This window comes from Zonotrichia albicollis, chromosome 2 (assembly GCF_047830755.1).
Source record: "Zonotrichia albicollis isolate bZonAlb1 chromosome 2, bZonAlb1.hap1, whole genome shotgun sequence".
Lineage (NCBI taxonomy): Eukaryota > Metazoa > Chordata > Aves > Passeriformes > Passerellidae > Zonotrichia > Zonotrichia albicollis.
Genome location: NC_133820.1, coordinates 48832703 through 48847422, shown reverse-complemented (window position 1 = coordinate 48847422; position 14720 = coordinate 48832703). Strand labels below are relative to the sequence as shown.

At 39.0% G+C, this 14720-nt stretch overlaps 2 protein-coding genes across 6 annotated transcripts in view; both read right to left on the bottom strand.

Moving 5' to 3' along the window:
- The window catches only part of LOC102073115 (N-acetylated-alpha-linked acidic dipeptidase 2), a 40882-nt gene extending 31112 nt beyond the window's left edge, over positions 1 to 9770 (bottom strand). Inside the window, exons 1-6 of the mRNA XM_014266177.3 lie at positions 8746 to 9770; positions 7169 to 7280; positions 4054 to 4240; positions 2368 to 2469; positions 1437 to 1562; positions 579 to 765 (exon numbers count right to left, since the gene is read on the bottom strand). Of these exons, the coding sequence (XP_014121652.2) occupies positions 579 to 765; positions 1437 to 1562; positions 2368 to 2469; positions 4054 to 4240; positions 7169 to 7280; positions 8746 to 8992 (961 nt within the window). The 5' untranslated portion in view covers positions 8993 to 9770. The remainder of the gene's footprint in view (positions 1 to 578; positions 766 to 1436; positions 1563 to 2367; positions 2470 to 4053; positions 4241 to 7168; positions 7281 to 8745) is intronic.
- A 532-nt stretch (positions 9771 to 10302) lies between these two features.
- Positions 10303 to 14720, bottom strand: part of LOC102066126 (putative N-acetylated-alpha-linked acidic dipeptidase) — a 28637-nt gene continuing 24219 nt past the window's right edge. For 2 of the 5 annotated variants that reach the window (XM_074535119.1, XM_074535120.1), the window contains exon 18: positions 10304 to 14611. In XM_074535119.1, the coding sequence (XP_074391220.1) occupies positions 14422 to 14611 (190 nt within the window). In that variant the 3' untranslated portion in view covers positions 10304 to 14421. Of the gene's footprint in view, positions 14612 to 14720 lie in introns of all 5 variants that reach the window. The other 3 variants (XM_074535121.1, XM_074535118.1, XR_012578990.1) reach the window with 3 other exon arrangements.

Sequence of the window (14720 nt, the reverse complement as noted above, 5' to 3'; positions counted from 1 at the left end):
ACCCAGCACTGGCAGGCATCTTAGCTCAGACCAAGTTTAGGATGCCAACAAGGACAAGTGAAGCACATGGTGCCAACTTTTGAAAGACTCCAGACTGCTCTTATTTTTGCTACAGGAAATTTTATTCCCCTTAAAAAGGATTTTAAACCGGTTTTTTCCTGGAACTTATGATTAGCAAGGAAACATACCTCCAAGTAAAGCTATTACTCCTCTTTGATGGCAAAGTATAACCTAAAGTGGTCCTCTTGAGAAACACAGATATTTTAAAATGGCTATAAATTCTCAGTCATTTTCTGCTGCTTCAGTCTGTAAACTTACACATCCTGCTTTTTTAAGTGTCACAAGGGTGGGACCATATAAAGAGTTTCCTAGAAACTTTATTCCACTGCCTAACTGAACGCAGTCAGAATCACAGAGACAGAATTTAGTGTGCAATAGAAGATTAACTATTGTCAATAAGAATTTCAAGCAGCTTTCTTCTGTGCATCTGTACTGAAAATTAATTAATGTATAGTGCCACACATTCAGCAGCAGTTTATGAAGCACTTGATGGTCCATGCTACAGAACTTGCACTCACCTTTTGCAGGATAACCTGGTGTTAGAGGATCCCCTGCTCCATTCAGATTTAAAACATTCCCACGCTGGACTCCTCCACCTGGCAGGTTCCATCCATTTGGATAAGGATCTACTCCAGGTGCACAGTAGTCAGCAGGGTCTGAGTAAAGTATGATCCCTTGGGCTCCTGCTAATATGGCATTTTTAACCTGTGAAATTATTTGGCTTTAAGATGCAGCTTTTTTTTTTTTAATGCAGCAATAAATCTGAACGTTGAGATTTGCTTCCATGCAGGCGTGTTTTTAGAAGACAAGTATGTGAAAGAGTTGAAAATTACCCCAGATTTAGAATAAGAACCAAGCATAGTGAAACGCAGTATGTTCATTATTTGTGTCAAACCTTTTTTCATTGCTCAAGGCTATGAAATGAAGAACAGGACATAAAAATGAGGCACAAAACCTGACTACCATGCCCACTGCCCCACTATCACCAGTTTTGCCAGATTTCTTGTCTAAAACCAGAAGAGATAGTTACTCAGTTTCTGTGCATCAGACTCCTTGTCAAAGTGCTATTATTTCAAAGTACTGCAGTTCTATGGATGGCATGTATCAATAGACTTGGCTCTACAAACTACTCAGTTCCCTGAATTATTCTCTTGCAAGAACTACCTGGGGAGTTTGCAGTCATCTCTGTCTCAGGACTTTAATACATTCATCTGGTTTTATTGTTTTGGAAGTTTTTCTTAGACTGCAGTCACAATGGATACATTGCAGGCTTCCTTCTGCTTGTATGTTCCAATGAACAGCCCTTATTAATTCCCTCAAGCTCTACCATCAACAGTGTCTGACCCACAGAAGCAAAATTAAAACTCAACCCTTACTTTGTTTCCTCTGAAGATCTTCCCATATCTGGCAATGACAATCTTTCCTGTACAGTTAATTTCCATTTCACGCTCCAGCTTAAAAAAATCTTCTGTACGGCCATAATTCACATACACCAGATCTGCCTGGGCAGAAAAGAAAAGCAGTGCTGTGGCCACTGGTCAGTCAACAAACAAAATACTCATTATCAGAAATAAAGTTTCATTCACTATGTATGACAGATAATTTTTAACTATTTTTTCATTTCTACAACTGAGATCCAGTGCCCATAAAAACAATAGCAAAAGATATCCACAATATCCTATAGGAAGTTTTGGCTCAAAATTCTGATTGGCTATTATCCTGCACTTAACAGACCTAAAAACAGGCTGGAAAATAAACCAGAGTACTTTGGTAAACTGACAAACTTCTCTGACTGTGACAAAGCAGTGGTATGAGTTACATACACAAACACTCACTATTATAAAATTTGATTCATTTATGCAATGCAATGTTGTCCCTGACCTGTTCCATAATAAATTAGCAGATTAAGTGAGGACCTTTTGTGGCCTTTGAAGGCATTCATTTAATCTAAAATGTCTTCCAACTTGATATAAATATTCTAGTGTTATTCTACTAAATGCTACTTCTACCTGTGCCTTAAGCAAGTCCTCTACATATGACTGAATAATATGGAACAATCTGAGATGTATCCAAAATTTTCCATCAAGACAAAATTTTTTCACTTATTATGTGATTCAGAGTTTGAACAATTTGAGAAAGCTTAACCTTTGTATAATATGATGTCTATCTGTGCCTAAGTGTTCTTTAATTAAGACAAATGGTAACTAAAACTACTGCAACAAATATTTTGAGATATTGGAGCAATCTGTCCCAAAAGGTGTTTCAAAACATAGGTAATAGTACCATAACATAATTTTTTTTTCTTACCTCTGGCACTCCTTGTGCTGAAAAAGCATTATATGGTGGTAGTATATCAGTAACGTTTTCATACCCCTGTGGAGGTGGTTCAAACAATGATGTATTGAAAACCTATAAAATAAAATGACAATAGTTTTTGGTCAAACATTCTAGGCACAAATTCACACACTAAAAAAACATTAATTATAGTTTAAACTATAAACTATAAAGTCAGAAGACAGTTATTCAGTTTCTGTGCATCAGGCTCCTTGTCAAATAATTACTATTTCAAAATACTGCAGTCCTACGGATGAAAAGTATCAAAAGCCCTGGCTTTTGCCAAGTTAGTTAGCTTTGTCAGCAGTTTAAATTATAGTTTCCATGAATTGATAGCAAAAAATACAGTTCTAACTAGTACACATAAGTTCAAACAAAAACACAGGCAGGGATCCAGAGGAGAAATTTTGTAACAGAATGCAGATATGAATACAAAGAGACAGATCATGGATCAGAAGATGCTCATCAGTCACTCCCTGAACTTAAGGAAAGAAGTAGCTTAAAATTGCCAAGAGGTGTTGACAGGAAAACATCTGGTTCATCCATGCCATCCCAGGTGTCTTTCTGTGGTTTCTCCCACCTGCATTATTGTTCTCTTTATTTCTTATCTAGTGATGCTCCAGTTAAACTCCAGGGTTGCCTTTCATCACTATGCATTGTAACACTCATGTTGCTTTAAGGTGCACCTCCACCTTCTGTCACCTTGTGAGACTGTAGCTGAGACACTGTTACAGGGTTTCTGGAAGAACTTCTTCCTTCTTTCACCTCTAAGCTCATGTTATCCCTGAGCACGCATTCCTTACTTTCTACCCTGGCTCTTCATCCCTATTTATGTGCTATGATGCTTCTCTAGCAGTCCCACCTTCTCTCCTTGCTCAGGATCCTTGTCAGAATTTACATCTACTTCTTCATTTCCCCAGGTTTTCAAAAGAGAGAAGATGTCTCTAGGCTGACTAGTTCATTAGGACTTCCAACACTAACTTAGGAGACACCACAGGAAGCCAGTGAGATCAGCTTCAGAGCAAGGGAAACAAGGCAATATTACATAAAATTGATAGTATCTCCACAATTCCTTACCTCAGCATGCAGTGGAAGTAAATATTGTACAGATGTTCAAGCAGGGTTTGGATAGGTACTTGGGAGAGAGATGTAATGAGGGTCACTGACTGGATAAATACTTGGAAAAGGTCTAATGAGAATTTTTCAAGAGACTAATTTCAGCACATTTGGAGAAGCCCTGAGCTGAAAACAGCTAGACACTGGAAGCACTGCATGCCTGAAATACATTTCTTTGTTCTTAAACATCCCTGTGCATCCACATAAAGCTGTTTATGGAAACAGGATATTAGCCTAGATGTATCCTCAAGCTGAACCCTTCTAACACCTTATGGTCTACAGGTGTTAACTGCAGCTTCTCCACACATCCTCACTCTTCCATGTGAGGCACTGAGATCTCAGGCCCTTTGCTGCGTTTTCTGCATAGCCTGGAAAACCATTTCTAAATATGAACTCCCTTTGCACTGGATTATTTTTTAATAATATGAAGTACATGCTGAGCTGAGTATGTGAGAATGCAGAGGATGACACTTTTTTAACAGGAAATCACTGGAGGTTTTTTTAGGTTTTACATTAACAAAGTTTTGTCATTGAAAAGATCACCTCATTCCCTTGATCATCAATTAGTGAAATGTAGTTTGGCTGGTCTTCATTTGGGTATGAAAGAAGCACATCATAATTAACAAGTTCTGCTGAATCCAATCCAAATTCCTTCCACTGGCCTTGAATTTTTTTGGCAAGAAGAAGATTCTGTTCAGTTCCTGCGAGGTGAGGCAACTTGGTAAATGAACTAGAACAAAACAGAAAACCACTGGTAAGCAGCAAATGCAGAGATACACAAAAGTGAAATAGGATCAGTATTTATAAAGCTAATCTTCAAGACATATTGCATGGACAGTAAGGTCTTAAAGTGTGGGCTGTAAAACATGATTGCTTATCAGAGTCTGCATCAGGACACGTACAAAATATACTCAGAGCAGACGATCTTTCTTGAGGCCTTAAGATAAGTCAACTGAATTTCTTCTTTGCATAACAGGAATAGTCACATCTACACACAAGCAATGAAAATCAATGTCAAAGATTTAGCAAAAGAATATTAGCAGTATGCAAAAAGCAGGAATAAATATGGGAAAGCTATGTATTCAGAAAGGAGTCTTCCAGATAATTCTGGTATCTGATCATGGATTTGTACTGCTGTCACAGTGTGTCCTAATAAGTTTAAATTGAAAATCATTACATTAAATTATCTGCACAGGCTTGCTTTTTTTTTCCATATCAAAGGTCTGAGTAACAAAACCTTCTTAACAACACTTCCTTCCATGTCAGATACAACACACAACGTTGATAAATAGTCACAAACAAACAGAATCCATCCCTCTGGGCCGCCCTACAGCAATCTGTGTACAATTTGTTTGGCCCAGTGAACAAGTAAGGAATGGTGAAAGCTCATCAGTCAGCCAGGTACTTTGCATCAGCTTCCAATTCCCAACAGGCTACTTATCAATGGCTGCCCCACAGATGGCAGATATCAGCATTTACCATTAATTAGTGGTAGCAAATACCATGATTAATATCACTTCAGCCTGTCACTTCAGACTGTTTTCAACCCTTGTTCTGCTGTGAGCATTCCCTCAGCTTCCAAAGGAGAATAATGTCCAAAGCCTTGTTAAAGTCAAGGTTGTTACAGCCACTATAATGTCTCCCCTCATGTAGCCAGTCATTTCCTTACAGGAGGCGGTATGCTGACCATACAAACAAATAGTAAATAAATGCTGACTCCTCCAAACTGTATTTCTGTCCTTCATGTGTTTGAAAACAGATTGCAGAAAGACGTTTTGTCACCCCTCCAGACCTAAAGCTGACTAGCTCAGAGTCCTCCATGTTGTCCTTATTAAGATGGGCACACTATCAGCCTTTTTCAGCCACCTGGGGCCTCTTGCAATCATCAGAATTTCTCATCTACAGCAACATTGCAATCATAACATAAAGGTCTTTCACAGGAGACCCACCTGGCCCCAGGATTGGAATGCAACCAGATTCTTTAAGTAGACCACAACCTTTTGCTCTCTGCTGTTGTCAGTCCCTCTCTTTAAACTGTGAAGGTATGTACCAAAGTCTGGCAGCAACCTTTGCCAAACCCTGTTGCTTGTTTGCTTCTTGCACTTTAATTCCCACTAGTATTTTAAGTACTTTTAATTCTTTAAGTGTACTAAATATATGCCATCAGGAAAAACACATGATTTTTTTTTTCAAATTCTAAACAGTTTAATCCTTTCCAGAGCTCTGATACAATGCTAAGACCCAAGCATCTGCATTTTCTGAGTCTCATAGTTTTTTTTCCCCAGGTGATAAAAGCAGATATAGTAGTCTGAAAAATGAAGAATATGGATCAAAATTCTCAAGTTCATATTTTCTTATGTTTTTGACAAACTTTTTGGATAGTTTATTAATACAATTTCTCTGCATTTCCTGATTTTTATTTGAATTCAGGCAAAAAAAAAAAAAAATCCCCAACCAGCATGAAGCATTTGGCCCATCACCAAAGCAAGCAGACAAATGAGAAACCATTAATACCCCACAGCCAAGAGACTTTGGCATAATATAGAGCTATGCCATGCTATGTTGCCTAGATTCTCACTCAAAAATAATTTTAAGGAACTCTCCAATCTACTGAAAACAAGGAATACAGAATAAGATTGGGCCTGTAGACTTGAAAAGCTTATTGATGTTAGGTAAAAACCTTTTGGGTTTAGAAATTTAGAAATCAAATTTGCTTGTAATTCTTTGATATTCTTGATGCAGCTGCTGACTTACACGCTGAATACAAACATTTTACTAGCCAGAGTGAGTATTTATTTATATTTCACGTGAATATATTAGTTCCTCTACAGAAAATATAAATATATCAAATAATGTGGGTTTTTAAAATTTTCTTGGAATGAAGAAAAAAAAAGGGTATTTTTATATCCCCAGTACTTTAGATGTTTTTAAAGAACTTCATGGATGCACTACAATGCAAAAAAGTGTATTTGCTAACATCATGCAAGCCTTAACAAACCATCAATGCAACTGACCATGGACAGAGCCCTTTATCTCTGAAACAGAAGAGAGGGTATAATGGGATGTCAGAGCTCCCAATTAACAGCACATTATCCAGTATGGCCACACTAAAGGAATTATAAATTGTAAGTATACCTGCAACTCAGTGCCATGCAAATTTGAAGAATTAGTTTTTAATAGATTAATTTTTTACTTAGACTAGCTACTCAAACTGAAAGTTTAAAGGGACACTGAACAGATGATAAGTCAGATGTAATTCATGTCAATCATTGTATCCCAAACAGAGTAAAATCATCTCTGTCTGAAAGAAAACAGTTATCTGAGGTTAGGGCTTCAGATACTTGTGAAGGAAAAAAAAGGCTTCATTAAATCACAAAGATGGAAAATCATGAAGACTGGTAAGCACTGGCAGTAATGCAGCTGAGGGAAGGACACTTGACTGCTCAACCACTTCAAAAAGGCAACTTCAAAAATGGGGAGGGGGAAACAGAAGAGCTGTAAGCCTTTTCCTTCTTCCCTCAGACATTTTGTATAAACTAAGCAATTGTAAAGCATCTTAAAAGCTCTGCTTTCAGATGCCCTTCCTTGGAGCTGATGTTATCACTTTCTGGCATTTTTGACTGATAAAATTGTTCAAAAAACAATGCACAAGGCTTACCGAAGAAATTTCCTGATGTTCTCTGCTTTCATTTCAGCCACAAGTTTGTGTCTCACATTTTGATGCACATCTGAAGAGTTGGGGTTTTTCTCAGTCAGTTTTGTAAACCATCCTGAAACACATTTGAAAAGTTTTCCACTTAGCAACAATTTCCTCACATGTTTGAGCACAGGTGCAACCTGTGGTATGAATCAGTTAAAACAACAAGGATGAACAGGGCTTAGAGCACCCTCTGCCAGTGTCTGAGGGCTCAAGCAGAAAAGTAAAATATATTTCATTGACTGAAATACCTAAAAGTGACATAATGAAAAGAGCAAACCCTAAATCCCTGGTAAATCCCCTTTTCAAGGTAGACTCATCTCTCGTTAATTTTAAAATATAGTTGAAATTCTCAGTTAACTGTTTGTAGTGTGAGGTTCTAACTCCTGATACTCATGATGAAATTACTTTATTTAGTTTATGCATGTATGTTGAAATAGATGTGTAAGTATATTTAAAGTGAAGGTCTAGAATTCAACAGCCACCCTGCCAGCATTGTAATAGTTACAGACTTGGGTTATTCCATTTAATAATTGAAAGAATAAAGTTAACTGTCACCCAAGCCAGTTTTAAAATGTTTATTCAGTAGCCATAAATAGTAGGAGGAGAGGTATATAAATGTATGAGTTTGTCTTAAGAAAAAAAACAACAACAACAACAAATATAATTTTATTATTGCAGCTAGACAACCCCAAAGTGGAAAAATTTTCATAAGGAAGATAAATACATGTGCTGTCACATGCACAGTATATGCGACCTGTTACACTTAAATACAATTGTAGTAATACTCTGAACTAAACAGTGACGCTTGATCAGACTAAAAGTCCACCTTGCCCAGTATCCAGTTTTGGAGCTGGGCCAAAAGATGTTGTTCAGGGAAATGTATAAGCATTGCACAAGTGCCAGAAATTAGCAGCTCAGGGATCTCCAAAATTAAAATAATATTTTATATATTTAATAGCCCTCATGGATTTTTCTTTAATGCTTTAGAGCTAGGTTTGTGTTACAACACAAGTTTAAAAAGGCCATGCAATTTTAATTTGAAATCAAATGCTGCAAGTGACTTCAGAGAAGAATCTCTAGTAAAGTTCATTGTGCATAATGAAAACTTCAGTAACTTGGCTGTCAGTCAAACTCCTCCCCTACATTCTACTCTTAATTTCTAAAATAGCAACAGAATAGGAGCATTTAAAATATCTTCAGTAAAAAACAGGAAATAAAAATTAAAAAAAAAATTGGGAGATTTTGCAATCGCTGAAGTCTCAAACTCTTGTACTAATTTCTTCTCTTTGAATGCCTGGCTGCCTCTTTTGGGAAGCTGTCAGCTCACCAGGGCTTGTCCTGAGCTGAAGCACAGAGTTGTTCTGTTCCTCACTCCCTGAAAACTGAAACTGCTGGACAGAAAAGCTTAGAAAAGCAGTGAGACAAATACTTCATCACGCCTCTGAAGAGCAGCATAAGCTCCCTGCCGGTGAGTTAATCACACCGGGGCTGCAGGGGAGGGAAGCTGGGGCTCAGCCCCGGCTCTCTGCACTCACCTGTAAGAAGGCCCAGCAGAAAACAGCCGAGCAGCGCAGGGCACACCAGCCACACACGGAGGGAGGCCTTGCTCCGGCTCCCGGCCATGCTGTCACACTGGCCGGCACTTGGCAGGCTCTGGGGGCTGGCAAGCAGCTGCCTTCCTCCTCCTCCTCCTCCTCTCCTCCTCCTCCTCCTCTCCTCCTCCTCTTCCTTCCACCCGCAGCCCCAGGGCTGTCCCTGCCTTCTTTGCTTCTCTGTTCTCATGCAGCCTAAGCAGCCTTAATCCCTGGGTGATGGCGATGAAATGGTTTTCCAAATGCAAGTAAACTCTTCCATTTCTTAGTCTCACCCCACCAGACAGCTCCGGTGCAGCTGGGTGTGTATCTCTGTAACAAATATGTATCCCGGCTGTGTGCCAAGCAATGCAGTATTTAAGATCCTAATTTCTACTAATTATCAGGACTTTCTGATTTTGAAAGTTCCTGATTTTTGTTTGTTCACAACCTGTTCCAGTGGAAGTGGCCAAGAGATGAAATTAAGGGAAAACTTATTTCCTCTTTACCAACAAAATGCTGAATTGCTTCCCTTTTTAATCCATGGTAACATAAATCCTTAGCAAGGAATGTATACTTAGAGCACCTGAGAATATAATTTAGATTGGCCAGACATCATTCGATTTGCAACTAGGAAAGGTCGCAAATTTCTTTCCTCTATTCTCCAGCTACTTGCACTTAAGATTACAAAGTTCTTAAGATCAAGTTTTCCTCATCTAATTTAGTCAAATCCATCAGTATCTCATGGGGAAGGAAACAACTGCAGCCCAGGGAATAGTCAAAAGATGTTCACAGAATCATCACATTTTGCATAAACTTACTCTGACCTTGCATCACTCCCTGCTGCCGAGTTCCTTCATGGCTACATGGAAGCTAAGACTGATCTTTCTGGAGCTGAGGACCTGCCCATTTGAGACCAGTTGTATGGCTGAAGGCAGGAAAGCTTTTTTGGGAGCCTGGGCATGCTCCAAATTCCTACCACACACTCCCAATGTCAGTACTCTGAGTACCAAAACTTTCGTAAATACATTATGATTAGCTGAGAATATTCAGAAAACGCAGGAAAGACTGGTTAATGTCCCAATTACTTAAACTAGGGCTTTTCAGAGGAAAATTACTCCACTTGGGTATTCCACACCAGTCACAGCCACTGTCTTAAGCACAGGGCTGGATGTCTTCCAATCATAAGCAGGTCCAGTCCTGTGACTTTTTCCCTGTCATTTCCCAACTGCTCATAAACCATCACAAATTCTGAACAGCAATAACATTTCACACCAGCATCTGAATTGACATATACAAACCAGATGGAACTCCACCTACAGAACTCACAAAGAATGAGCGTATTGATGTATTATTAGCATTTATATAGCACCACAGGTGTAGGACTGGCACATAATAGACAGTAAAGTGACAAGGGCTTTTGGAGATTGCCATCAAAATTAGACCTCACATGATAATAACATCAGTGGAGGAAGAAGGCAAGAAGAGCAACAGTGAGAATGTATGAAATGCATTTATTTCTAAGTGAACGTCTTTTTAAAGTGACAAGGGCATTAGCAATGCTGAGGTTGAACAACAAGCAGCAGCCAAATGGCTTCTACCACTTAAAATACAGCCCCATTGCTATTAGTTATTAGTTGTGACATGTTCTTACATGCCATGAATTAGCCACAGGTGGAGTATATTATGTTACAACTAAATGCAAGCATAACATCCAGTGTAAATCTGCCTTCAATCACATGCCCTCCTCAACAAGGCTGAGGCAGGAAATGAGATTAAAAAGCTCATGGGTTGAAATGAACACAAATCACTTGCTGATTAACATCATTAGCAAAACACATTCCACTCAGGGAAAAGAAATTTACTACAAATTAAAAGAGACTTGGCTAGTGAAAAACAAAGCCAAAACTTAAGACACCTCCCACATTGCAACCATCTCACTCTTACTTGTTACTGATCATCTAATTTCATACCCAAGGAGAGACCCTAGAGCTCTTGAGATGATCAGCAGCCCAAAATACTCATCTTCCTTTGAGTCCTTTCCTGGCAATATCAAAGCCAAATTCATCACCCTGTTATTTTACATGGGGCTTCTCCAGCTAGAACTAAGATATTACCAGTGTGAGATACCTCTACAAGTGCATTGCTGATAATAGCTGATTTGAAAACACCCACTTCAGTCTAAGTTTAATCAAAAGTTTGAGGCTAAAAGGAGATAAGACCAACCCAAAGTAGTCAGAGAAATTATGCAAAACAAACTGTGAAAAGATTACAAGGTAAAAGAACTAATTTTCTTAGCGCAAGTGAGGAAAAGGGTCCAAACCATAAACTCCTGAACACACAGTACTTCTTTTAATTAGTATCATTTTTAGAATTATCATGAAAATTATTAGTTACTGCATATGCCTCATGCTGAGTTCAGGAGTAGTGAGAATTGCTCATTCTGACAGTGAAAACAGGAGTGAGGTTCAGCTGAAGCTAGGACCACTTGCAGGTAGCTACACAGACTCCACTCACTTAAAACACATAAATCCCTGGTAATCAAAAAAGCTCAAAAATATTTGGCAAGTACACACATGCCAAATGCAAAACTAGCATGCATTTGTGTATTGAATGCATAATTCTGCTGTTCAGCCAATTAGTAAAGCCAGTCATGGTACATGAAACACAGAATGAATGCCAAGGCTTGTAAACTGTAGGCTGTAGCTGCTCAGTAACTGGGCTCTAAAGGTTAATATCTGCAGCAACAAAGATACACTGCTGTTGTTTTGTTTGACCTACTGCCTGGCTAAAGGTTGAACTTGTGGCTTGAGAGATCGAGGGACCCTGATCTGTGGGAAAGACAGCTCTGGCAGGAAAAATGGCAACAGGGGAATGCTCAACTGAAACTTCACATCAGTAGTTTCCTTCTGACTCTGCCAGTTGCACAGTCCCCTGAACTCTCTCACGGCCTCTGCAGTCTTTCTATCAGATTACAACCATAGTAGATGTTGATTCTTTGAGTCTGAGTCTTTCTTATCTGGAGCTTCAGGGGACCATTATCAGACTCCAAATAAAAGCTTACATTTCTGGCAGCTTACAAGTGCAGCTTGCAAACTTTGACCCTTTCTTCCACAAGAGAATGTACCCAGTGAAGCTGAGAGTGTAAAGGATTGTGCACTGAACACAAGTACACTTCTCCTTAAGGCCATTCCTTCTTGTCCTGTTGCACATGTCCTTATAAAAAGTCCCCCTCCAGCCTTCTTTAGGTCCTTTAGGTACTGGAAGGTGCTGTGAAGTCTCCATGGAGCTTTCTTTTCTCCAGGCTGAACAGCCCCAGCTCTCTCAGCCTGTCTCCACAGCAGAGGTGCTCCAGGCCTGGATTTAGTTGTCCTTCTCTAGATTCCTTACAGAGGCCTTCCTTACACTGGGGCCCAGAGCTGGACACAACACTGCAGGTGGGGCAGACCAGAATCCCCTCCCTCAACCTGATGGCCACACTTCTCTTGCTGAAGCCAGGATGCAGCTGGCTTTCTGGACCACAAGTGCTCTTTGCCAGGTCACAATGAGCTTCTCATCCACAAACACCTCCAAGTCTTTCTCCTTAGGGCTAGTCTCCATCTATTCTCTGCCCAGACTGGATTTGTGCTTGCAATTTCCCTGACCCAGGGGCAGCACCTGGCCCTCAGCCCCGTTGAACTTCATGAGGTTCACAGAAGCCTATGTCTCCAGTTTCTAGTCATTAGGAGAGAGAAAATTTCTTTTCCTGTATCCTGTTCCCTGCAGTGATTAGGGAACAGGCAACAGATTTTTTTTTTAATGGATGTTGCTGTAGTTAAAGAGTGTAACTACTTCTGTATTTTGTGTGATACGGGGCCAGGATGTTATGTATTATTTGCTAACTATTTCTAAAAAGGGCTGTAATTAAACCTAAATGAAATAATGCTATGGCCAGAGATGAAAAAATTATGTCTTCTGGACTGAAAGAAAAAGTTGCTGAAGCAGCATACAGGTCTCATGGGGAAAGATCTCCACAATTTTGGAGTTTGGCACTTCAGTTCATCCTCACTGCAATAGAAAAATACTGTTACTGCATCCACCTGGTCAACAGGAGCTGTTTATTCCTGCTCCTCTCTGCATGGTGGATTTGGCTTATCATTGTCCTGACTGCTGCAGACAAAATCATCTAGGGTAAGATAACTAAACTAACCTGGCTAATTTTTTTCAGAGGTGGATTATAGATAGTCATAATGAATTCTCCACTGGTAAAAGTGGGGCAGTGGAGCAGCCAGAAGTGAAAAAAACAGAGTCAGCCATGTCTCCCATCAGCACTGATTGTGGGAAGACATGTCCATCATTTTATTCCAATCTGTTTCATAAAAAATGTGAAAATAACTGGGCAATAACTATGGGTATAAGAGCATTTCCCATTATCTGATAAACGAGATTATTTTATCAGAAAGACCAACAGTTAAGCAAAATTACTTAATTACAGTAAATTGTCTAAAAAGTTTTAATGTGAAATGCAGAAATATTTATGATTAAATGAAGCCTCACGGAGAAGAAATCAATATGCCATAGTACTGAAAACCATCAGATCACAGGCCAGTAGTTTTAGACAAGGTAGAGGTCTCAGCTAATATGACACATGAATCACACAAAATATTAGCTGTGTAAGAGGTTAGTAAAAGTCCAGTGGCAAAATTTCAGATGAAGGGATCTGATTTTCTGAGTCTTCTCTGTCTGATCGTGGTCATCTCGTGGTCTGTCATAAGAGTAAGCAGCACATGATCATCAGATATACAGACTCTACAAAAATGGTTATAATTTGGTATCCTTTCAAACTAAGGACATGATGAGTTTTCTTTGATTCTGTCTTCATATTAAAAACACCTCTATGGAGACAAGGCATAGCAAGGGTAGATTTTGGTTAAAAGAATAACAATAGGGTTTTCATCTGAAAGACATTTTGTGAAATGACTACATGTCTGACAAGATGTACTGCCTTGTTTTTATTCAAGTAACTAAAATCTTCTTGCTTAAATTTATTTGCAAACAGCTGCAAGGTTCAGCATGTGAGGAAAAGAATGTCATGGATGAGTATTCTGGGCTGGCTGCCCAAAACTTCTTATGATTATTATAGATCCTGCACATGGTATGTGACAGCTTTCCCATCTCCATGTCCATCTCAATCTTTGTGGAAAAGGAGGGCTGAGAGGTCTGTCTTGAGGTATAATTATGCAATCCCAGAGTAAGTAACAAAAAGGCAACAACAAAATTAGTAACTGATAGAAACATGAAATGAATTCTGTTTTCCTGAAGAACTATGGAGATCACTATAATAATCAAGCTAGAAAAATTCAAAACTCTGAAAATAAATCGAGTGGTTAGCAATTCTTACAATACAAAGCTGGGAGAAAACCTGAAACATTATCAGTCTCAGTTCAGAAGACATCTAAATCCTGACCTCTCAGAATAGAGTACATTATCTTGTTAACATTACTAAATGCATTCAACTTGGTTATATTATTTGCAAAGACCAAGATTTTTTTTGATTTTTTGTTCTTTATCATAATTGTCCTAGTGTTTTCAAGTGCTCCATTTTTAAGGATTCTGCAAACTGTCACGTTTAGTCTTTACTGACGACTGTATTGCTCATATTTATGCTACTTCCTTCAGTGTGTCTGCTGCTGCCTGGACAGTGAAGGCTGCAATGGAAATCTGCCTCTTCACTTCTTCCCAGGCTTCACGTTGATCAGCTTTGCTTTCAATATCAAACATGGCATCATAGATTCCTGGGAAGGATTCTCCTGCGTATTTGTTGTGGCTGCTTGGAGCAAAGATAACATGTCTGTAGGGAAGTTGAGGGAAAAAATAACTATTACTCATTAGGAAAATAAAACATACTTTTTATGTTTTATAGACCAGTTGTAATCACTTGACATTAAAGATGTAAATAA